The sequence below is a fragment of the Strix uralensis genome, chromosome 3 (assembly GCF_047716275.1).
Source record: "Strix uralensis isolate ZFMK-TIS-50842 chromosome 3, bStrUra1, whole genome shotgun sequence".
Taxonomy (NCBI): Eukaryota; Metazoa; Chordata; class Aves; order Strigiformes; family Strigidae; genus Strix; species Strix uralensis.
In genome coordinates, this window is record NC_133974.1 from 5,787,602 (window position 1) to 5,813,251 (window position 25,650).

The 25,650-nt window shown below is 40.8% G+C and overlaps 1 protein-coding gene across 1 annotated transcript; it reads left to right on the plus strand.

The window, feature by feature from the left end:
• Positions 1–14: 14 nt before the first annotated feature.
• On the plus strand, positions 15–25,650 carry MMUT (methylmalonyl-CoA mutase). Its single transcript, XM_074861375.1, has 13 exons — positions 15–88; positions 1,932–2,343; positions 4,443–4,810; positions 5,782–5,939; positions 7,319–7,490; positions 9,797–10,045; positions 11,322–11,433; positions 12,738–12,853; positions 13,526–13,641; positions 20,180–20,311; positions 23,461–23,608; positions 23,724–23,891; positions 25,227–25,650. The coding sequence occupies exons 2-13, from the start codon at positions 1,965–1,967 to the stop codon at positions 25,353–25,355; spliced, it is 2,247 nt and encodes a 748-aa protein (XP_074717476.1). The 5' UTR covers positions 15–88; positions 1,932–1,964; the 3' UTR covers positions 25,356–25,650.

Below are 25,650 nucleotides of genomic sequence, written 5' to 3' on the forward strand. Positions count from 1 at the left end.
CCCCGCCCCGAGGAGGGGGGGCGCGGGGCGGCCTTATGCGCATGCGCACTGCGCGCGGACCGTAGGACCGGCGGAGGGGCGCCCGCAGGTACCGGGGCGGGGGGGCTGGGACCTGTCCTGAGCCCGCAGCCCGCCCAGCGCTCCCGTCCCTCGGGCGGGCAGGGACGCGACCCCCCAGGGCAGCCCCCGCACTAGCCCCCCGTCCCTATTGGCCACCGAGGGGGCGTGTTGGGGGCGGGCGGTGGCGGCGGGGCGTGCTGGACGCTCGGCGCTGCGCACAGCCGGGCCTGTCAGGGCGGTGTGGGGCTGCCGGGCCGGGCCGGTGAACGGTGTTTTCTGTTCCTTTCCCCCCTCCGGCTGTGGTGTGAGGGGTGGAGGGAGAGGCGAGGAGGAGGGTGACAGGGAAGCTGTGTGGTTCCTTCGGGGTATAAGGCCGGAGGGGTGGCGTTGGGACCCGCGCAGCAGTGGAGGCCGAGGTTGCCTTCCATCCTGGCTGCAGGGTCACGTCTCAGCACGGAACTGAGTGCTCCTCTGGTGCTCCTTTGTACTCATCAGATTACATGTATACCACATGTAGCATATATCTTATTAAAGCACCTGTGTGGAGCGTCTTGCTGCAGCACAATCACACTGATAGAGATGGTTTCCAGTTTTATGCAGACTTTCTCATAAGGTGTCAGGGAAGTGTGTGTTTCCAGGGAGTTGTGAAGGAGCTGAGGCAGAGAGGAGGTGACTGGCCCTTGGAGCCAAGATGTAAAACTTTCGCCTGGGAGGAAGTGCAGGGATAGGGTACAGAGAGCAGAAGCAGAGGAGCGTGCAGGTTTCAGGAGTTACTGAATTTATCCATCCTCTCAATCTCATGCGTGGTGAGACGAGTTCTGCAACCTGTATTATCCCCGTGTTCTTGCATATCACATTTTTTTTATTCCTTTCTTTCTTAGTATAGCTCTGATTTTAACAGTCAGTGTGAGGTCAATGGTTGGACTAGGTGATCTAGTTGCAACGAAGCTGGTGAAGGGCCTGGAGCACATGTCGTAGGAGGAGCGGCTGAGGGAACTGGGGGTGTTTGGTCTGGAGAAGAGGAGGCTGAGGGGAGACCTCATCGCCCTCTACAGCTACCTGAAAGGAGGGTGCAGAGAGCTGGGGATGAGCCTCTTTAACCAAGTGACAAGTGACAGGACAAGAGGTAATGGCCTCAAGCTGTGCCGGGGAAGGTTTAGACTAGATATTAGGAAGCATTTCTTTCCAGAACTGGTTGTTGGGTGTTGGAATGGGCTGCCCAGGGAAGTGGTGGAGTCCCCATCCCTGGAGGTGTTTAAGAGTAAAGTTGACTTAGTGCTTAGGGATATGCTGTAGTTGGGAACTGTCAGTGTGAGGTCAATGGTTGGACTGGATGATCTTCAAGGTCTTTTCCAACCTAGATGATTCTGTGATTTTCATTCATCCCAAGGCACCTTTCCCAAGGTGTATGATATGTCAGCATTTTTCTGACAGTCCTCTTCCTTCAGAGTGCCTCTCTGGTGTTGAGGGTCCCTCTTTGATGTTAAGGAATTCATAGATGAGAGACAGAGATGGGAAGCTGAGAAGGTAGCTGGGATACCATCTTCATTCCTGACACTTTCAGTGACTGATTAATGGTGCTACTTAGGGACTGAAATAAGTTACACATTTCATATGTGGGTGTAGATGAGTTGTAGGAAGGTTTTCCTCAGCTAGAGGAAAATGTAGAATTTTTCCCGAAATTTTTTATGCATTGTCTGGTTGAAAGCCAAGGGGAGGGGGTGTTTGTCAAATGAGTAAGTGAATAAATATACTTAGTTTTTTCCTGAGTAATTGTTTTTGGTTTAGGAAACTGCTTGACCTCACCGTGCTTACCTCTCCCATGTCAGATTTATATGATAATGCAAAATACATCTTTTTGTTTTCTTCAGTTTACCCCATACTCGCCAACCAGTGGGGCAGACATGCTAAGAGCCAAGGATGCTCTCCTGCGCCTACAGCCCCACTGCTGCACATGCCTGCCACAACTTCCAGCCTGCCAGCTCGCGTGGCGTTCGCTGCATGGGCAGCCACTGCACCCCGAGTGGGCTGCCCTTGCTGAAAAGCAGCTGAAAGGCAAGAATCCAAAGGATTTAATTTGGCACACCCCAGAGGGGATCGACATCAAGCCCTTATACTCCAAAAGGGACACGAAAGACCTCCCTGAGGAGCTGCCAGGGGTGAAACCTTTCACTCGAGGACCCTACCCAACCATGTACACATACAGGCCCTGGACTATCCGCCAGTATGCTGGCTTCAGTACAGTGGAGGAGAGCAATAAGTTCTACAAGGACAACATTAAAGGTAAGGTAGCTGATTTGGGAAACAACGTTGCCTTGTAAAGCAAGGGGGAACATTCTTATGGTGAATTACGTGGCAAATGTGGTTATTCCACCTTGTGAGTTTTGGTTTCTGATAGGATCTTCCTGGTGGCGCTGTATTTCTTTATCACTGGGAAACTGGATCATTTCTGAAACTGCCTGTGCTTTATTTTGCTATTGAGATGGAAAAATTTATGTGTGAAATTCTATTTTTAATTATTCTGCCTTAAGAGTTAGACATAATTTGGCTGCATCCCAGGGTCCAACCAGAGATCGTGGAGCACTTTACACTCATTTTGTGACCGTGAAAGAAAATTGCAATGGAAAAAAATGATGAACTTTGTCACTTAACTAAACTTCTGATGTTAGTGCATTCTGACATTTTGGGGTTCCATCTCACATTATAAATTTTAAATGAACTCATAAGTACATATGAATAGTGTAATTGGTCGTGTATCAGTAAAGCCAGCTTCCTAAAAGTGTTGGTATGTTCCTTATTTGAGAGCAGTTTTCCCAGTATTTCTGCAGAGTATTGTGCTTTGCAGCAATTTATTTAACTAATAGACAGATCTTCATCATAATATACTATTGAGTTAGGCATTGTAAAACCACAACTAAAAAGTTGTTCTTGATAGACTGAAGCATTAGTTTTATACCAGTCATATATCTTAGCAATTGTTTTAAGTTAATTATAACCTTACCAGTCAAAACAAAAGACTACTGAAAGTTGACTTCTGAGTAGTAAATCTGTGGCACTTTTCTTTCCCACTGTACAGTCCCTCCTACTCAAAACATAACTGTTTAGGGTTGGGGGAGAAGTTTTGAGATTTTTACCTCTTGCGTTAGCTAATATGAAGCAATATTAGCTGCTGCAGTATCCTTACAAGTATTTTTGATTCTTTCCATTTATAAAACTGTCAGGAAATTAAGAAATTACAAAGACAGGGTATTAGGGATTTGCAAACAAACATTTCAATAGAAAGATTGTTCTGAATGTACTCATTGCTGAATGTTACTGCTGAAGCAGAAGTGCTACACTTGGGTTAGCTGGTAGAACAGCTCAGTTACTCACGAATGTTTGCTGCCAGGGATTTTTCATCTTTAATCGAATTTTGACATTGTGATATTGTAATTTTATCTTGTTCTGTTAATGGTCGTATTAATATTGAATTATTTAACATAGATTCTGAATCTGACCTAGTAATTTGTAAAGCATTTTTAATAATTCAATTAAAATCTCTCTGTAATTAGAGGAATGCTCAAAAAGAATTAATTACTAGTTCTCATAATTGCTGAAATTTCTGTTGCTTGAAACTAGACAGAAATTTAATTTTTTGTCATTGTTCTTCAGAGTGAACACCTAGCTTTTTAGATCAAAGACAATAGCTGGTATCTGACAAGGGCTCTGTTGGTTTTGGGAAGTGGATTTGCAAATGCACTAGGTAGAGAACAGCAGTGCTGGTCAGGGAGTGAATGCCTGCAGGTAGCAGAGTTTCAGCTACAGCTTTCAGGTTGCAGCAACAAGTCCCCCTAGATCTCTAACTGTCCCATTCCCTGCTTTATATGAATAATTTTCTTCTACTGCAGATTTAGTAATGACTTTGCTTTATGAATAAACAAGGTATGTCACTAAAGCCAGGGTAACAAACCATGCGTGTGTTTAATTTGCGATAAAGAGAAGGTAGTGTGACATAGTTTATCACAGTTTTGTTTCCATCTAAGCTAAGTAGAATTTCTGTATACAAGCCCTGATAGTGTCTGTCTATGCACATTTATAACTTGTGGCTAAACTGTTACTCAGTAATTTGTTAAGCACAATAAGCTGATTGTGTGGCTGAGCTAAAAGAACTACAATATTTTTTTCTTCTCAATTCAAAGCTTTTTCATTTAAAGTTTAAGACTGGAAGACCTTGGACAAGTTTGGGGAGGGAACAGTGTTTAACATCAAAAATTGGTGTGTCGTCCAAGCCTGGATCATGTAAAATAAAATTAATAAGTTTAGATCCAGTTTTAATTCAAGTCTGTTCAGCACTTCTGAATCTCTCTCTTTGTTGTTTTGTTTTATTTTTCTTTTTTGTTTAGCTGGCCAGCAGGGATTATCTGTTGCTTTTGATTTAGCCACCCACCGTGGTTATGATTCAGACAATCCACGAGTTCGAGGAGACGTTGGGATGGCTGGAGTTGCCATTGATACAGTGGAAGACACCAAAATCCTTTTTGATGGAATTCCTTTAGAGAAAATGTCCGTTTCTATGACAATGAACGGGGCAGTCATTCCCGTGTTGGCTACGTTCATTGTAACTGGAGAAGAACAGGGAGTGCCTCAGGCCAAGCTGACAGGGACAATCCAAAATGACATATTGAAGGAGTTCATGGTCCGAAATACGTATATTTTCCCCCCCGAACCATCGATGCGGATTATTGCTGACATCTTCCAGTACACCTCAAAGGTATTCATTGTTTAAGTGTATTTACTTCTGTTATTACGTCTAGTTAACTATTTATAAGGCACTTTGGAGAACAAAGCAGAAGACAGGAAGACCTGTCATAGTGAACAGTGATGTGGTTGTGGAAAAAGCTGGGAGGAGAAGTTAAGATCCCAAATCACTTACAGCATATATTTTAAGATTTTTAAGTCTGTCCAAATCAAAATCAGATTAAGATGAGCCTAAACCTGAAAGGATGGCAGGAGGCTTGGAGACGAGGAACGGACAGGCTGTCCTTTGCATAGAAAGTAAGAAGCCCCATGGTTAAGAAGCATTAGGACATTAAGAAGCATTTAGGACAAGAGGTAATGGCCTCAAGTTGTGCCAGGGAAGGTTTAGACTGGCTCTTAGGAAGTATTTCTTTCCAGAAGGGGTTGTTGGCCGTTGGAATGGGCTGCCCAGGGAGGTGGTGGAGTCCCCATCCCTGGAGGTGTTTAAGAGTAAAGTTGCCTTAGCGCTTAGGGATATGCTGTAGTTGGGAGCTGTCAGTGTTAGGTCAGTGGTTGGACTGGATGATCTTCAAGGTCTTTTCCAACCTAGACGATTCTGTGATTCTGTGATTATACAGCTGTAAGCAGGAACAAAGAGGTAAGAAATCTTGAAGGACTTCTACTGCAAAATTAAACATGCGAAGGAGGTAATGACTGGAAGTTCAGCACTACCAGTTGTTTTCTTAGTTGGGTTTTCATTAGAGAGGTACCTGGCACACAGCCTGTAATTGAGAAAGATACTTACCATGGTGGGTGATAGTTTAAGAACAATGAATAGTGCAAAAAGGTAAAATTATGTGAAGTAAACATCTGCTAAAACCACTTAATAGACATGGGTTGTATTCGGAGTCTACAAACAGTGGATTATTTATGAATGTTGGTAGAACAATTATCTGACCCCCCCCCACTTCTGCTGTTGTACCCTGTTGTCTTTTATTTTTGTAGTATATGCCAAAATTTAATTCCATTTCAATCAGCGGGTACCATATGCAAGAGGCAGGAGCTGACACCATTCTGGAATTAGCTTATACTATAGCAGATGGTTTGGAGTACTGCAGAACTGGACTTAAAGCTGGCCTTACCATTGATGAATTTGCACCAAGGTAAGCTAAAGAAATTTGCAAGTATAAAACTCACTTTTCATAAAACCTCTAGAGTTTAATATCAAATTCAGTATTTTTACACATATAAGCAATAGTGGCAATGCTCACATTGCAGATAGGTTTTGTTTTGGGTTTTTTTACACATTTTCAGCGACAGGAAAATGTATCTGGTCCAGCAGACACTTAGACTACATCTACACTAATAAACTGAATAAAGTTCATTCACAAGCCCAAGCATTGTCAAGGTCTGTTGTGACAGTTGGTTTCAGAAAGATGATCTCTAAAGCTCTTATGTCTAACACAGTTGTAGCTTTAGGACTGCACAATGCAGCAAGAGCTCTTGCAGTTCTTTTATGCTGTAGTGTTACTGAATTTTTTTCATTATTATTATTTCAAAATATTTGGGAAAAATGCTTAACAAGGGGAAGTTAAGGTCGTTCAATTTACAGTTGCAGATTTCCTAAAAATAAAATTTAGTTTTAAGCCAAACATTGTATTTTTGTATAGTTACTGCCAAACTAAGCAGAATCACAGTTTCAGTGGTCTAGTTGATTTACAGATTCCCTAACTATATGGTGAGTCTAAAAAACAAAAGGTGTGGTTCACGTAGCCTGTTGCACATTCAAACTGTAGGAGTCAGGTGAATTAACCTGTTTCAAGATCTGTGGCAAAATCAAAGTGGATCATGTAGAAAAAGGTATGGCCTTATTTTCAGACTTTCTGGTGATGGAGAATCTGTATGAGCCTTTGGCAAATTGTTTCAGTAGCTAATTGACTGTTTAAAAAGTGCATCTTTAGTATATGAGTTTTACTGGCTTTAACTATGCATGTTTATGTTTATAAATCATAGAAGCTATAAGTAGGAAAAAGTAAATCAATCAGTCTGTTCTCTGATATGCTATTCAATATTGAACTGATGTGTGTTTTGGAATTTTGATTAAAATCATCAGGAAAAGGAAGAAAGCATGCTCATAATATGTAATGTCTTCTTATTGTAAGTAGTTCATGAGCTTAACTACACTAGTAGATTGTGTCCAGGAGCATTCCCTGGCACTAGTGTGTCACTCTCTGTGACACTGCTTGACCTAGGGCTCCCCCAAAACAGTCCCTGGGGACAGTTTAGCAGTTCCAGGGACCACTGTCATTGGCAGTTTGCCTGCAGTCACCTTGTTTGGAGGCTAAGTCAGTTTACTGGCATAAATGTGTATCATCCTGTAGCAGCTGGCATCAGTGTCCAGGAATGTTCCCATCATCTTATGTCTGGGTTATATCTGTAATAGTAAATTAATCAGAGACCTTGCTGTAGGACTTCTCCTTTACTGAAACAGAGGTGTTAGAATGATTTAATGTTTTATCCTGTTCATGTGCTCTTATTACAGGCTCTCCTTCTTCTGGGGAATTGGCATGAACTTCTATATGGAAATAGCGAAGCTGAGAGCTGGGAGGCGGCTGTGGGCTCACCTGATAGAGAAAATGTTCAAGCCCAAGGATCCCAAATCTCTTCTGCTGAGAGCTCATTGTCAGACTTCGGGCTGGTCACTCACTGAGCAGGTTAGAAATTGGACTCTCATCAACTTCCTCATTTAGTTATCTTCTCATGGTGTACATCTTAAAGGGGGCTGCTGGTTTTACTCATAAAGATGAAGCTTTCTGAAGGAGACAACCTGTCTTACTCTCAGTCCGACAGATGCACACACTAGCACTGGAAACATCTTTCTGCTTACATAACACAAAAAGTCTTGTTGAATGCCAGCAGCATTGCTTCCCTAAATGCTGGTTTATGAAATACCTCAGTATTCTGGACTGCCCTGTAGCACTCAGGTAAAAGGACAGAAGCTAAAAGACTTGAGACTGTATTAACAAAAGGATTCCAGTATGGTGATAGGCAGAGTCTCAGTGCCTAACTCTTCATTGTCTGCCTTCATTTTCATTCTGGAATCATTGTCTTAAGGATATGTATTCCCAGTCTAGTGGATACTGAATTGAGAGTAGGATCCAAACCTGCTAAGTAGAGAGAGAATTGCAGAGAGGTGCTTATATTAATTCAAGACTCAGAGGATGAAGTTCACTCTTGGATTTGTCCTGTAAGTTATCCTTTAAAAATGCAGCTGAATGAGGAAGTAGAGGCACCTTTTTCTCAGGATCACTGGCTTGAGAATTCATTTGAGAAGCCTAGGAAGTCATTCATTCCCCTGACTCTCACTGCTGAAGAGTGAAGTAATGGTTACAGCTTGTCTCCCCTTTTAAAACAGGGTGCACTATCTGCTCTTCCTGTTGAGTTACATCACAACAAGAAAATAAATCATTGGACTGTATATAGTTTCCCAAGTGAGGTCAGAGCGGATTTCCAGCTCTTATTCCAAGGCCTGCTTCTCAATCAAAGTCATGCAAGATGAGTTATTTTTAGGTTGTGATTGCAACCATTGGTATTTGACTTTTGTGCCTTGATTTTGTTCTTCCAAGCAAATGTAATGTTTACTTACATTACAGGAACACAGTAAAACTAAAACAAGGGAATTTTCTGAACAGTGGCCTTTGCAAGTCCTCTAATTAGAAGTATTGTATGACTGCAAAAAGATTAATACTACCAAAAGTACATTCAACCATGTTCCAATGTCCACTGTAAATATATTTCTGTCCCGATCATAATCCTTTTTTCAAAACATTGTTGTTTATCTTAATACAGCTCCTCAGTGCCCAGTGTTTACTCCTTATATGTTTCAGAGGGCAAATATATTTTCCTTTGGCCTGCCTTTAGATAGGTATCCACTCATAAATTAGGTTTTACATTCTTGCTCATCCAAATCACATTTTTCTGTAATTGTTTAAAGGAATACCAGAACCAGAAATAGTCTCCGGTGTAGGTAGAATTACCACGTGCTTGTAAAATAATGATATTAATTCAGTTTCTTTATGGAAAATAATATAATTCACAGATCTCATGATTCATTTTTGCCTTCTTCAAGGTCCTGTTACATTGGTAGCTCTTAATTATTTTGGATAGATTTCGTCCCAGATGAGCATGTCAAGAATTAGGAATACTATCTGAGCTACTGTTAAGTTCCCTCAGTAATCACATAAAATAAAACAGGCAGCTGTAGTGTGTGATTCTTCACTTAATCTCAGAACATAAGTCACCCCCTGGAGATCACAATAACTCTTCTTTGACTGTAAAGGCTCGTATATACAACTCAACTGTCTAGATGTCTGAAAAGAGCAGATAAAAATTTTGACCTAAAGGCTGAGATTATATTCTGTAGTACTGAGTATACCTTGTACTCCAGATTATCCCTTTGTTTTGCTTAATATCCCAGTTCTCCCATAGATATCTTTCAATTTTATAGCACCAGCTAATTTCAACTGTAATTCTTACCTTTATGTAATGCTGTCATTAATGAAAATATTAAGCACATTTAGTTCCAGAACAGATCTTGGCTAGTAACCTGTCTGACAGATGTGCTATTCGCAGCTCTGAGAATTCTGCCATCTGAGGATAGGGGACATCAGGACTACCTGATGGATTTGTTAAGTTGGATTTGTTAACTTGGATTTGTTAAGTTCTTTGACACACCACTATATATAAGTTAGGCTTTGCTTTGTTGCTTCACTAGTTTACTCATACACTGATAATTTTGGCTTGCTTTATGGATTAATCTCTTTGTTAGAGATATTGGTAGGTGATATATCAGTTTGATTGGATGCTTGTTATTGACTGGGGTTTTTTTCAGCTTTAGTTATGATTACAGTGTTTCAGTGGGGAATCTTGCATTCATTTCATTGTAGTAGTATATGTGTGACTAATCTGCCTTAGCCCACGGCAGGACTGTTGAGCTTCAGAGCTTTCCTTTTCCATCCAGGATCCCTTTAACAATGTTATCCGTACCACGATCGAAGCAATGGCTGCAGTGTTTGGAGGTACACAGTCCCTGCATACAAATTCGTTTGATGAAGCCTTGGGTTTGCCTACAGTGAAGAGTGCTCGCATTGCTCGGAACACGCAGATCATCATTCAAGAGGAGTCAGGTATTCCCAAAGTGGCGGACCCCTGGGGGGGATCTTACCTCATGGAGTGCCTCACCAACGATGTCTATGAAGCTGCTTTAAAGGTCAGTTTACGTAACCTTTTATGTTTTGTGGGAGAATTTTAGGTATAGGAGTTTTGAGAAATGTCCTTTAAGGCACTACATGATAAGTTGGTAACTTTTAAAGAAGGAATTATTTTACGCTTATGCTTCGGTGATTTCTTTGTAAATGAACTTTACAAAAATACAGTGCATATTTAGAGAAAGAGAGATTTCAGCCTTCTAGTAGACTACATTCAAAAGGGAAGTATCCCAGTGTGGAACAAATAATGAAGCACTGCAAAGTCCCCTGCATGCTGAAGGCTCTCAGTTTGCTGGGATCTCTGGTTTACGTGTAAGAAAAAAAAAAAAGGAGTTCAACAGAAGAAAGAGTCAAACCAACCTACTTAATTACATGACTACTCATGCCTATGGTGATCTTGAGACTTTAAAACTAGGGGGTTATTGACAGCAAAGTTTTACAGCCAAGCGTAGGCAGACGTTGTCTGGCCATACTTGAGTATTATGCAGAATTTAGGAGAAATTTTTCTGTTGGATCAAAATACTTTTTTAAATAATGTTTTTAGCTGTCAGTCATTACTTGCACATGAAAAATACTGTGCAGCCATAGTCTGAGTGGTGGCAATCCTGCATAAAGATACATGCCTACATGTCTTGGCCTAAAGCTAAACCCAGTGATTCTCTTTTGAGCAAATTGTTGCTCTTATGCAAAGTCCCAAATAAATAAGCTAATACAGGCTCAAACAGTGTCTAACGTGTTTTTTATGCCCTTGACAACCAGGACTCTTCTAGACAGTGCCAGGCATGGTCTGATGGCCATTTTCAGTAGGCAGTTTGAATGCAGTCACCCTGTTTGGGAGCTGAACAGGCTTCTGCTGTGTGAGAGCTGAACCATGCCATGCCACTTGACTTCAGGATCAGAGAACTGACCCTGGCTTTTTTCAATTCATTTGTGTTTGTATACATGTAACCATAAGGGCTGGTTGGCAGGCAGAAGCCAGTGCAGAGTCAAGGGCTCAAATTTTAAGCCTTTTCATCCATGGGTGTTACTGGTTGAACAATATGCTGTGCACTGTTAATGAATTCATGGAACTTTGGTAATAAAAATGCTCTTTTGTTTGAGATGTCTCTTAATTTATACCAAAACCTGTAGTCAGAGACATGGAGATTGGAAACACACTTTTAAGAGCACAGGACTGTATACATAGATACAATAGAAATTTGGATGGCAGTACAAGTGCAAAGCTCATTTTGTGAACTTTACTACTACTCATTTTTTTTAATCCTTTTCATTTCTCAGCTTATTGAGGAGATAGAAGAAATGGGTGGAATGGCCAAAGCTGTTGCTGAGGGGATTCCCAAACTTCGTATTGAAGAGTGTGCAGCCCGAAGACAAGCCAGGATTGACTCTGGTAGGGAGCAGGGAGATGAAAGAAGGGAAAATTGCCAATAGAATACCTTTGTATAAAGGTTTTTTACACACATTTTCATTGGGTTTTTTCTTCTTCATTTAGGAGTAGCAGATTGTGAATGATAAAATGGTAATATTTTATGTCAGTGAAAGCTTCTGGAAAGAGCTAGCAGGATATATGAGACACAATACCAGTATGAAAACAGTCTTGCTTGACATATTTAAGACTAGATTAGACAAAACACTAGAAAGACTTATTTTAAAGGAGTATTTTGAGTCTTCAACAGTTAATTGCTTAATTTCCGATAGTGTCTTTTAAATTGTGACTCCTGAATTTAAAAGCATGACTGCCAGCAGATGGCAATATTGAATGATCTGGCCAAATTCCCGGTTTTGCTTGAGAGCTGCCCATTTTTACTGAAGACCAGAAAAAATGCACATTAGAGAATGATACAGCTCTTTGTGAGATATATATATATGTATGTATATGCATATGTACACATATAGTAAGTATATGTGGAGATGTGTATACATGTGTACTTATAGCTCTATTCCGCTTTTTGTAGTCTGCATTCCAGTAGCAGTCCAGTAACAGAAACTTGGGATAACTCAAACATAAAAGAAATTATCTGAACTTTTTTGTTTGGAGGATAAATTTTAAGCAGGTCTTTAATTGAGACCAATAAAGAATAATCAATAAAGTTCAGTGTTTTCTCTCTCAAGGAAAATTACTTCATGTTGCTATGAAGAGTGTAGTAGTGTCAACAGGCACTGCAAATAAGAATGGTTGTAAAGTCCATACTCGCAGAAAGCTAAAATACAGTTTTCCAACATGATAAATTAATTTTTATTCACATGGAGTAGTTTTTGGTAGCAACTTCACTTTCTTATTTATCTGGCAAATCAGAAAAGTAAATGCAGAGCAAGGCAGGAGAACAGCACTTCTGCTTAATTCTGTAAGATTCAGTTATGTAAACTTAAAAAGAGAAAAATAGCTAATGTATATTAGTGAGTCATTACTAAATCAGTTTGTAAGATAAATATTGTTCTATTTCAAATCTTTTTTATGGCCCACTATTCACTGAGTTGAATGTTCATGCATGTAATCATCTCTCATCATAAAATATGGAAAATACAGACTTAAGTCCTTCCTATAAGAATAAATTTTAAATATTTGAAATGTATATAGTTACAAAGCAAAGTGCTGCATTATATTGCTCAACATTTTCTTGTCCTATTAATATTGTGTCTTTTCGCAGTAGTTGCAAATGTATTCTGAGTTTCTGGTGTTTCCACTGGAAATAGGGTCTGAAGTAATTGTTGGAGTAAACAAGCATCAGCTAGAAAAAGAGGAGACAGTTGAAGTTCTGGCTATTGATAATACTTCAGTCCGTAGCAAGCAGATCGAGAAGATTAATAAGGTGGGAACTACCTTCTTAAAAATGAAAGTTCTTGTAATTGCAGATAGAACTTGAGTAATGCTAAGGAAAGGTGACCTTCCAGAAACTTGACCCTCCAATTTCTGAGAATCTGCTGTAATTTTTAGCAGAGAAGTTGGATTTCTGTTCAACTTCAGTGGAGGCTGATGGAAAATCCCAAGAAACACAGTATTAGAATCCAAACAACAGCGTTTTTGTCACATTCATTTGGTTTTAATCATTGTATGTCAGGTAGTCTCATGAATATGTCTAATCCTTCAAAATTGAGAACTTTACGTTTTCTGAAAATGAGATAGAAAATAGCTATGCAATGTTTTGCTCTAAAAGTATGTAACATCACTTAATCACTCAGACTATTTGGTGCAGCTTGTCCCCTGTTAAGGGACAGAGTTATGGAACCAGCAATTGGCATCCACTTTTGTAATTAGAATTGTAGATAAAATCGTTTTAGAGTTCTTTAATGGACTTGTACGCGTGTTTTAAGGTCTGAGACACCTTTTTACTTCTTCTCTTTTTGAAATATATAGCATATATTGACAGTTGACAATTCCACGCCTCCAGAATTAATATTTGAAATCAGAAAGTCTTACACACTCGACTTCCCAGGTCACCTTGTAGTTTGTTTTAACTGAATATTTTTCTCTTCCATGTTAGGTGAAGGCTAGTAGAGATGAAGCAGCAGCCCAGCAATGTCTCGCTGCTCTAACACAGTGTGCTGCTACTGGGGAAGGCAACTTACTTGCGCTTGCAGTGGAAGCAGCACGTTCAAGGTATGGGCGTGGGGGTGAATATCCAACTGCTGTCTGAAAATCAATGGTTCGTGTTCATCTTTCCACTGTTCTTGGGTATGGTGTCAGTGAGGTTGGTGTCTTGAGATGTTTTGGGGTTTTTTTCCAAGGTGGAACTAAAAGATGGCTGCAATTTGACATTGTAAGATAGACTATTACATTGTACAGTCTCTTAAGTCTACACTTTAATTTCTCACAAAGAATATGGATGCAAAAATCTCGTATGAAACGATGTTGTTCATACACACTGTTGTTTACAACTCAGACTCTTACCAGTTTCAGGACATAACCAGGTTTCTCTGTCACTGTGCTATTTCATAGGTCAGGGAGCTTAAGAAGTGGCTGAGATGTGAAAATGGATATTCACAGTCTTATCATGGTCTGTTGCTTCATCCTTCCTTGCACCACAGATTGGTGTGAAAAATTTTTTGACTGAAAGAGAAGTAAGTTTACTTAGCCAGGCAAAGATGTAAAAGATGCTCTTGAGTAGAGCAATGAGGCATCCTTTAGAATCCAGTGGAACATTTACTTTTTTCACCTAAGGTGCTTTTAAGACTGTTTTCATTCCTGCTTCAAAGTAAGCGTCAGTCTCTAGAATAGATCACGCCTGTCTGTTACTTAATTAGCTAAATGCCCCAGAAATGAGCAAGCCAAATTCACTCCTTACTGGAGCACTGTTCTGTTTTTACTGTGATGTCTCAAATTCCTTCATTCCCTTTCCTTGAACACTGAACAGACATATTTTGAATATATTTTCTCCACAGAAGGCTTGTCATAGTTCTGCCAGCAGCATGTCTACACCTGTCTTTGAACTGCAAAGGTCACAGGAGGATGGTGTTAGATTTACCAGGGATTCATCTCTTCCGTATCAAAGCTGACCAGTCAACTGCTAGTTTCTCTCCTTGGAGACCTTGGTTTTGTTATTTGTAAAAGCATTAATGGACTACATCTAGGGGTGTTGATTGACAGCCGGCTGAACACGAGCCAGCAGTGTGCCCAGGTGGCCAAGAAGGCCAATGTTATCCTGGCTTGTATCAGAAATAGCGTGGCCAGCAGGGACAGGGAAGGGATCTTACCCCTGTACTCGGCACTGGTGAGGCTGCACCTCAATTACTGTGTTCAGTTTTGGGCCCCTCACTACAAAAAGGACATTGGGTTACTCAAGCGTGTCCAGAGAAGGGCAACGAAGCTGGTGCAGGGTCTGGAGCACATGTTGTACGAGGAGCAGCTGAGGGAACTGGGGGTGTTTAGTCTGGAGAAGAGGAGTCTGAGGGGAGACCTCATCGCCCTCTACAACTACCTGGAAGGAAGCTGCAGAGAGGTGGGGATGAGTCTCTTTAACCAAGTAACAAGTGATAGGACAAGAGGGAATGGCCTCAAGCTGCGCCAGGGCAGGGTTAGACTGGCTGTTAGGAAGTATTTCTTTCCAGAAGGGGTTGTTGGGCATTGGAATGGGCTGCCCAGGGCAGTGGTGGAGTCCCCATCCCTGGAGGGGTTTAAGAGTCGGGTCGACTTAGCACTGAGGGATCTGGTGGAGTTGGGAACTGTTAATGTTGGGCTGGTGGTTGGACTGGATGATCTTCAAGGTCTTTTCCAACCTAGAGGATTCTGTGATTCATAACAGGCACATTATGGTCATTGACTTTCTTCAAACTCATATTTGTGCAACATAGGCTCAACAGCTGGTTGTGAACCACTGGGAGAGAGTCACAGCACAAATCGCTGAAGGAAATGGATCCTGTGCCTGGTAGGACACACTGAATTGAACAATATCCTCTCTGGCCATCACAGCTGTGGTTGTCTTTCATCCCACTGACCTTGCTGAATTGCCCAAAAGCATAGCCAAGAGCCAAGCTCCTCTTGTCTGGAAATCACCTGCTTTTGATGAAGCACAGGGAATCTGAGCAATGAGGGCTCTGATGTAGCACAGTTGGTCAGCAGTAGTTCTGAGCAGCACAGAAATTCATAAGTTGCAAACTACAGTTTACATACAAACATACTGCCTTTGCCACCAGGCATTTTGTAAGGGCTATAGACTGATAAAACATGAAACAGAGACAATAGCTATCTTTTGGTCTGCACTTCCTAATTTTAAGTTTACTTAAAACTACAGATTAGGTTGTAAATTACCTGTTAACAGGTAAACAAAGGGTGCTATGGAAACATAGCTGGAGACCAGCCCTCCCCAGAAAGGGATCTGGGAGTGCTGGTCACAGCAGGCTCAATAGGAGCCAGCAGTGCGCCCGGCAGCCAAGAGGACAAACTGCATCCTGGGGTGCATCCAACACGGCATAACCAGCCGGTCGCAAGAGGTGATTATCTTCCTGTATACAGCGTTGGTGCGGCCTCACCTCAAGTACTGTGTGCAGTTCTGGGCCCACCATTTAAGAGGGATGCAAAGGTCCTTGGATGCATCCAGAGGAGGGCAACAAAGCTGATGAAAGGGCTGGAAGGAATGTCCTGTGAGGAGTGGCTGAGGACTTTGGGTTTGTCTAGCTTGAACAAAAAGAGGCTGAGGGACAACCTCATTGCTCTCTGCAGCTTCCCGAGAGTGCTGAGCTCTTCTACCTGGGATCCAGTGATAGGACATGTGGGCATGGTTCACAGTTGTACCAGGGGAGGTTCAGACTGGGCATTAGGAGGCATTTCTTTACCACGAGGGTGCTCAAACACTGCAACAGGCTTTCTAGAGAGGTGGTTGATGCCCCAAGCCTGTCAGTGCTTAAGAGGCATTTTGGACAATGCCCTTAACAACATGCTTTAACTTTTGGTTGGCCCTGAAGTGGTCAGGCAGTTAGAGTAGGTGATCATTGTAAGACCCTTCCAGCTGAAAATATTCTGTTCTGTTCTAAAAACATGCAGTTCTGCACAAAGCAGATGTATGACCCGACACAGGCAGGATGCAGGAACAACCACAAAACCACGGATGAAATGCAAAGAGTAAATTTATTCTCATTACCTCGCGACCTGTGGGACTTCTGCAGCAATACCCAGGCAGAGGCACGCAAGCAGGGATACAGGCACCGCGGAGCTCAGTCCTTGCTAGTCAGGAAAAGAAGAAAGAAAATATCTTGGGCCTGCTGCTCTTGCCTGTATGTATTTGGGATTTTTGCAGGCATATTTTTCTACTGTGCTTTGATCTTTCCCACAGCAGGGCAGGAATCTCAAGGATGTTTGATAAGGTGCCTCTGAGTCTCTCACAGGCCTGTGTTATCTAAGTGCAGACTTTCTACCCATCAGGCACACAGAGCTGAACAATTAGTGTGATATATGTGTTTTTTGGCACCCCAGCTTCAAGTCACTTGAGCGTGTTTACAGTCCTCCTCGCCAATCTTCTGTTGTATTCCCACAACAGTCATATGAAGGAAACACAAATTTATACAATAAAGGCAAAATGACTTCTGTCAATTTTGCATAATTGTCTAGTAGGTTTTTGTCAGCATGCCTTGAAAAAACTGTAAATGAATAATAGGAATTGTTACTTATGCTACTTAAGTTTTATAATAGTGAGATGAAGACAGTTGTCTCCAGAACAAAATTTTGCTGTAAAAATAAACAGAAATGGAAGGGGTTTTTGCATCCAAATTGTAAAGAACTTGTCCAGTGTGGTGGCTAGCTGATTAGAGAAAAATGTAAGGGTCATTAAAAGTATGCTTTTCCTTCCCTGTTAAGAAAAGAAGCTGTATTCCTGGCTCCAGACAGAGTTATTCCACTGTTGATGCATATATGTCAGAGATTTAAAAAAAAAATATTTAGTGGTAAATAGTAGGAAAGCATTCATGAATAGTTTAAAAGCAAAATTCTTCTTATTACTTGGGAATTTTAGATTTAAAGGGTTGCAGAGACTTGGGGCAGAATTTTCAAAATACAGGGATTTCAGAAGCAGTATTTACAGAAGAAAGAAATGTATTTCATTTTTTATGCAGTCCACAAAAAAACTTTGTCCCAGCCACGAGATTATACTTCAGTAAAATTGATAGTCCAAACCGTTTATTTTTCACTTGTTACCTGAAATTTTCATTCACACTTCTGCATAGTAAGGACAGAAAAACACACCACAACTCTATCTACACATGCTGTGCTTTAATACTGAATTTAGACTCAGATGCTGCTTCTGCAGAAGAAAAAGATTTATCTTAGCTTAGAGTTTTCTCTAGAAGAAAGGACACGTGTTATGCCCCTGTAAGCCTTCACCAAACTGCCAGTGTTTACACAGGAGTAACTTGTCAGTGTTTATGCATGGCATGTATCTATATCAGGCTGCAATCTGTGATGTCTAGCACTCTGAGAGGGAGTTAGTGTTTACTGATACTATTTTTAAGTCTGCTGAAACCTTGCTTTTTAACCTTGGGGAATTCACTTAATCTAGCGCTTACACAGTTTTGTTAGTACATTTTTTTGTTAGTAATTATCAGAGAGCAGTAATATTAATATTATTTAAATGTCCTGAAAAACAAAAACTGATTATATCAGTGAGTAAGATCTGAGAACTCTTGTAACTCAGGTGAGTGCTTGCTAAGCTTTCCAAGATCCTACAGGTACTGTAAAAATGAAGCGTATTACCTAGTGATGTCAGTGGGTCCTGATGCAATCATGGACAGGTTGATTTGTAACTAATGCTTTTTAAATTGTTAATAAATTCAAAGGGAATATTAGATTAAGTCACATTCACACATAGTCATATGGATACTATAAATTTGGTATTACTTTGCGTTACCTGCTTTTCTAGACTATGAGCCTCATGATTCTAAATTATGAAGTCCTTAGTGCGCTGAGTAGAAAAGTGGATGAAAGCAGAGAACTTTAAAAATATAATCCCAGAAAGCCAGGTGAAGGGGACATGACAAAAAGCGGCCAAGACTGTGTCAATAACAGGAGCTAAAAATGTGTGTTCCAGCATGATACTGCCTTCTAGACAAAGCAGGCCAACCGTGAAGAGTGATACGTACAGATAAGAGGCCAGCTTCAGGCATATGCATTATACAGATCTTGGCTATATGTTCAGGATGGGGTTTCACCCATTTTACATTAACGTAGTTACAGTTTATAACTATGATTAAGTTTGCTGAGTATAAAAAACATAAGCTAGAAGAATAGCTGGGGGGGTCACAGGAAGCAAAATACTTTTCTGAAATTACTGCAGAATTCTGTTAATGCAGAAGAAATCCATCTTCTGTTACATTGGATGCATGGCAGATTGCATACGGTAGGAATCAGATAACAGCTACTGAAACTGCAAACAGTAGAAGGAAAACTGAGTGCAGTCATTTGTCCATCCCCTTCTAAAAGCACATGGATGAGAAGTTGCATCTTGTCCAGACATCCTTTGAGCATTTTATATAAAAGTTCTAAGGATGCTTAACCTAATTTTGCCTCGGAGTAGCTTATAGTTAAATGCAGTGTGACAGGAGAAAATGGGAATTCCAGGGGTTTAAAATGTTCGTAGTAGTAGCTGAGTGGATGTGGTTTGATCTCTGTAACCATCCTTTTAAAGTGTTTTATAAAAGTAGTATTTTCCTTTCTTGCCTTTGATAAAGTTTGCAGCAGGTTGTATTTGTTTCTAAGTATACACAAATTCTCTAGACTTTACCTATTCAAGTATAAGCTAAAATATTTTCATAAAAATACTTTTGATGAAAGATTTCATCAAGAGCTCAGAAGCATACCTTCAAAATCATTGTGCATACTGACTCCCAGTTAATTTCATACCAAAAGGAAGAAGCTTGCAGTGATGGAGCTACTAGCGGAACTGCTCTTGTCTTTTTTGGTCCAGTCTGCATTGTAGATTTTACGCAGAAGGGTGGAATCCATCAAGCATGAGATTTTTAAATTCTTTGGGTCAGAGGCTGTTATTTCTGATGTTTGTACAAGAAAACAGCACAGCCTGGCTGGCTTCTAGCACTTGTGCTGCAGCAGTAAAACGTGTATTATTTTGAAAATGCACAGTGTCTCCAGTAGCAAACAAAGCTTATAACTTGCATGTAAATGGATTTCCCAGATTCTTCTGCATTTCAGTGGATGAAGGAGCTATGTCAGGAGTAGAGAAGAAGAAGAAATACTAAAATACAAACATCAAGGGAAAGGCAAACAAATTCCAGTTAAAAAGTTAGATTTCAGTCTTTTCTGTATGGTCTTCCTTTTTTTTTTCCTATTGATTTATATTTTTATTTTTAGTATGAATCCAAATGCAAGATCTTGCAGTCTGAACGCTAAAAAAATTCCCATTTGAGAAAATTTGATTTAATTTCCTGAAATATTTTGCCATGCTGTGGTCCCTGTTGCCTTGTCACTTGTAAAATCACTTCTCACAACAGCAAAACAGTATTTTCTTAAAAATACTCTTGCATGGATGACACTGAGATGAGTCAGATGTTCAGCTGTCGCACCAAAGGTGAAACAAGTGTAAATGAATATGTCCTGCAACAAGGCAAATAGTTGGGCCACTGGCCGTGATTTCTGTATTCTGTTTTCAAATAAGCCTTCTGATAGCATTAACACTTTGTTTCTGTATCTATCTTAGGTGCACCGTTGGAGAAATAACAGATGCCATGAAGAAGGTGTTTGGGGAGCATAAAGCCAGTGACCGAATGGTGAGCGGAGCTTATCGCCAGGAGTTTGGAGAGAGTGATGAAATTCTTCATGCCATCAACAGGTGAGAACAGCTTCCCAGGAAGCTGAACACAGTCTCATATTTAATCTATAAGATACACTTGCTACTCACTGTGCCCTAAAAAAGCATTCCCCAAATCTGAGTGACATCCCCAGTATAAAACAGAGACCTACAGTGTCCTTCGCATGCCTGTAAGCAACCAAGCAGAATGAGAAGAAATAAGTGCAAGAAGAGAACAGTCAAAACTTAATTGAATTTGTATTTACTTGCAAACAAAAGCCACTGATGTGATGTTACGATTTGAGGATTTTGTTCAAACAGGCTAGGCAGCTGTAGGATTAAGAAGCTGAGAAACATTGCCTGAAGACCCCATACATGGGATTGCTTCTTTTGAAGAGTCTGTAATAGTGATCTCTAAAAATATTTCCAGCAATTCATATCTGCAAAACCTGGTTTTTGTCTGCCCATAAGGTAGCCCTGCAACTTCACTCTTACTGTTCCTAAAATTGTAAGCTTAAAATCTCTCTGGATTTTCACATACCACTTCCAGTCTACCGGTGTTACTCATATCACGAGGGAGAAAACATCAGAAGATGGTAGTATGTGTGAAAACAGTGCCCATTTGTGCCTTTTGTCAGCTTCTGCTTTGCTGCTGTCCTCTTGGGTAAAGACGCTGAATTGCTCTAGTGGGTGGTGATGTAATATGAATTGATGTTCATAATTCCCTGCTGTGTTGGGGCTTACACATTAAATAGAGTTACAGGATCTCTTAAAAGGGAATTACTTGATGGGTTCACAATGGTCATGTTTAGCCTGACTTGGAAGTAGTTGTGCTGGGGGCTGTCACTGTTGGGTTTTATTTTAAATATTTATTTTAAGTTTAAATATTTGTAATTATGCCATTACAGAAAACAACCAATTCCTTGAGAATCAAGATGTCACTCCCTTCTTTACATATCTGCCTTTAAGTCCAAGGTCATAGGTACCAGTTAGTAAACATGGTAATGAAACTGGATTAACTATGTGTCACCTTCGCACAGGCCTTCAAAAATGTGATTTCGCACTTGCCCCACTCTTAAACCAAGCCCTGGGTTGCTGTGACTCAGGTGGTCTTAGCCTGGAGCACCTAGAACTGTTCTTGTTGGGAGGGAGCCTGTGGGTGGGGAAATAAGAAATTGAGAATAATGGAAACAGAAAACAACACAGAGAAAAGGATTTCAAGATATCACAAATCAATTCAGATACCTACTTCATTGATATTCTCAGCAGTCCTTAGGAATAGAGAAGGCAGGCCCAACTCATACATTCTCAAGCAGAAGCTTTGTCAGTCTGCTTCTTCAGGCACTCTTGACTTAATTCCTTTTTAAGCTGTCTGAGTTCTTATTTTTTCCCTCTTAGATGATGCATATTCCTGTCGTGGCATCATCTCCTGAGGCTGTTCAAATCTGTGCTGATAAATGCTTTACTGAGAGTCAGTCTTTTCCCCAGACTAAGCCACTGGATTCATACAGTGATCATTCCAGCCAGGTCAGCATATGGTTTCAAGGTGCACCAAATCCATACAACTCCATCATTAACAGAATGCTCAGAACAGTACAATGTAAAAAAATCCTTTTAGTAATATTCCTGAGAAGTGGTAGTCCCACTCAAAGACAGATACTGGCAGTACGTGGATGTTTTGCTGATTAAGGATGCAAATTAAACTTGGACATGAGAGTGAAAAGAGTAGGTATATTTTACTAGTGATAACTAAATAATGTAACAGAGTAATACAGAAAACATGCAGTAAGAAAAGACAGAATAGTGCACTTAAAGTAAACAAATAAGACTTAAAGCAAACAAATAGGAAAATATGGGGTAATGCATCAAATCATTACCATGAGAGAGAGAACAGTGATTAAGAAAGATCCATCACCACTTGCACCCATTACCATCATCCAGATCCGCAGTCGCTGGGCAGCCCCGGTTACAGCGAGGATTTGGAGAGCCTTTCCTGGCAAGTGGGAAATCCTATGCGGTGCGTCCGCCCGTAGCTGAGGCATCCAAAGTCGCTGTGAGTGGGCCCAGCCTTATCTACCAAAAATGAGCAAGCCAGAATAGCTGGCACCTTTGTTTTGCGTGGAAACATCTGGTTTCACTCTCACATTAGATTCCCCCAGAGCCTGGCCAGGGCTCAAGGAGGAAGCTAAGGGAGCTTCCCTGCTTATCTAATTTATTTATGAACAAGGTCACACATCTGGTCACAGGGCCAGACAGCTGGCTCCATAGCCTTGTTAACTTACCCACACACAAAGAGGGATAAAGATATATTCAGGGTAGACATGTTTTGTGATATCTAAGCTACATCTTTCATTAATGAGCATACATATTTCACTAATGACTACAGACTAAGTCAGCAGCTTCAGCTCGGGGCCCGTTGTTCAGGCTTCAGTATTTCAACACTTTAGCACTTTTTACATCAGCATAGGTGGTTTGTTATAACCTGGTACAATACCTACTAGCACAATGGTTATCAGTTATAAAATATACAGGATTCATCTATAGATCAACTCTGGCTTGGGCCTGTTGTCCAAGCCTTAACACTTCAATGGATGAGACATAAGATGAAAGATTAATCTCTTGAGACTGTGGTTACACAGTCACTTTAATATGACAGAAATCTGAACTGCCACTGACCAGAAAAAGGGAGGCACTGGAATGAGTGCACAGAATGGGGGATCTGGTGGTAATCCTTTCCTGCACAGACTTATGCCTGTTGAATGGTGATGCACAGCGTGATGTCTAGGACCCATCTCTGTAGCCTGTGTGCCATGCAAGTGCTTTTGAAATAATTGGTCATAATTATTCTTAAAATCTAAAAATTTTGTTTTAGTTAGTTGTAATTCAGCTCATTAAACCCTTAGAGAATTCAGTATTTTGTCTGTTAGAAAGCAGAAAAGTAGTGGAGTGTTTTTCTTTAAAAAAGAATGTTTTATTGTTGAGGCTAGTAAATACAAGAAATCAGTTAGTACTCATATAACGTGAATATTAACATAGTAGGCAGACTACATACTCAAACCATGACTTAGAAGGTCTTTTTATTTGATGTACAGAAGTTATGCTACAGTTGCAGCCAGTGCTTTTTTTATTTGTGGAAATACTTGTAGTGAGTCTCAGTGACTTACAATGATACGATATGTGTTTTCAATCAGAGTTAACAAGTTCACGGATCGTGAGGGGCGCAGACCTCGTATACTTGTTGCAAAGATGGGTCAAGATGGCCATGACAGAGGAGCTAAAGTTATTGCCACAGGATTTGCAGACATTGGCTTCGATGTGGACATAGGTCCCCTCTTCCAGGTATGACTGATTGAGCAGTGTCCGATGTGTTTCAAATGCAGTGATTTTCCCTCTAATGCTTGTTCAGTAACCAGGCTGGGGCTACTGCTTGTCACATAATCCTCTTTCCATACAGACACCTCGAGAAGTGGCCCAGCAGGCAGTTGATGCAGATGTGCACTGTGTTGGTGTGAGCACACTTGCAGCAGGTCATAAAACACTTGTGCCTGAACTCCTCAAAGAACTCAACGCCCTTGGCCGGCCAGACATTCTTGTCATATGTGGAGGTGTCATCCCACCTCAGGTACAGGTCAACATCATTTCCATCAAGACTAGGAGACTGCTTTGTTTCTGTCTGTGCTGGTTTTAGCTATTTCATATATTCTGTTAATGTCAGAGGTGATTTACAGTGCTGAAGGCTACTGTGTACGATCACCAGGGTCAGCACAGATCTACAGGATGGTCACAGAGTGCTGTCATCTCTCATTGATCTGGTTTTCTGTAGACCGTGTCCTGGTTTAACTTACAGTGTTTCCTGGAGGGAAAATTAAGTTGTGTTGTGAAAAGACTAGCCTCAGGGAGATGTTCTTTATGCTCTGTTGTTTCCAATGACCAGTACCTTGCATATTACTAATAAAGGCCAGCTCCTGTCTTAAGAGACTTTATGCCTTCACATGATAGTTCAGAAGAGGCACAGCTAGTGACTAAGACACGTGGCAGGTCCCAGCACCTATAGGCTACATGTCTCACTCACTGTTTAGCCTCCCCTCATGTTCCCCATCATCAGGCCTCAGTGTTGCCTCTCATTCCCCCTGCTAGACTATTTCTCCTAAACTGTTGAAGTTTGTTGAATTCCCTTGCAGTCAGATCTGTGCTTTTGTCTTTGAGTTTTCCTTAGTTCATCCACAGTGTGCCTGGCTGTATCACCTTCTGTATCATCTGTATCTAGGCTGTATCATCTTCTGTCTAGAGAAATTCAAACTGATTTTATATATAAATCTCCTGTTACTCCCTTTTCTGAGACTTCTTCCTATTATAGCCAATTAGGTAAGTGTACAGGAATGGCAGACTTTTAAATTGAACCAACAAAACTCGTAGTATTTTTCTAAGACACAAATTGTGTTCTGTCCAGTATCTCTCAATGGGATGCTACTAGCCTGTGGTTGGAAAAGGTATAATATATCCTATATAGAAGTAAGAGAGACTACGTAACTGCTTCTCAGGTCTTTTTGAAATTTCAGGACAATCATAAAATTAGAGTGACTTAGATTACGAGAGACCACTGGCAGTTATCTGGTCCAAGCCCTTGTTTAAAGCAGTATTTTTGAAAATCAGAAGTTAGATCAAATTTAGATCAGGTTATTCAGGGTCACATCCAGTTGACTTTTGAATATTTTCCAAGGATCTGACATTAGTCTGATTCTAAACAAATAAAACTTTTTCCATGGATTTTTTTTAATATTTCTTTTTCACCTCCTAACTACCGTGTATTTCCCATTTCCCTTGGTGCTGTGCTGCCTCTCTCAGACTTGCTGCATGTGGTTTCCCAGGCCCAGCATACAGGATAGAGCACACACCAGTTATAAATCAATTATCAGTTTCCTGTTGCACTATTAACTATACATTTCTTTCTGACCAGGATTACGACTTCCTGTATGAAGCCGGCGTTACCAATGTGTTTGGTCCAGGGACTCGTATTCCAAAAGCAGCTGTCCAAGTGTTGGATGATATTGAGAGGTGCCTGGAGAAGAGGCAGCAATCAATGTAACGCGGAAATGTCACACAACGCAACCAGCCTTATACTAATCACTTACAGAATGTAATCGTCAGCAAGGGATGGCCAGCCACACGCCTTTGGTTCCACTGCCCTGTGGCCTGGTGTTTTGTGCTTTCTAAGAAAGTTGTAAATTCTCTGCTTGTTCTATTTGAGGATTATTTATATCTACTCATAAGAAAATTTTATCTCTAGAACTATGACTTCAGGGAATGAAGGGAATTTAGTAGGTGGGTTTGTTTAGGGTTTTTTTCAGGTATACTGATAAATAAAATACCTGTTCCAGCTC

Bases quoted from the DNA above. Each gene is read 5' to 3' on its own strand.
- MMUT (XM_074861375.1), top strand. From the start codon at position 1,965: ATGCTAAGAGCCAAGGATGCTCTCCTGCGCCTACAGCCCCACTGCTGC. The intron at 2,344-4,442 runs GTAAGGTAGCTG...TTTTTTGTTTAG, and splicing joins CTACAAGGACAACATTAAAG to CTGGCCAGCAGGGATTATCT. The intron at 4,811-5,781 runs GTATTCATTGTT...TTATTTTTGTAG, and splicing joins TCTTCCAGTACACCTCAAAG to TATATGCCAAAATTTAATTC.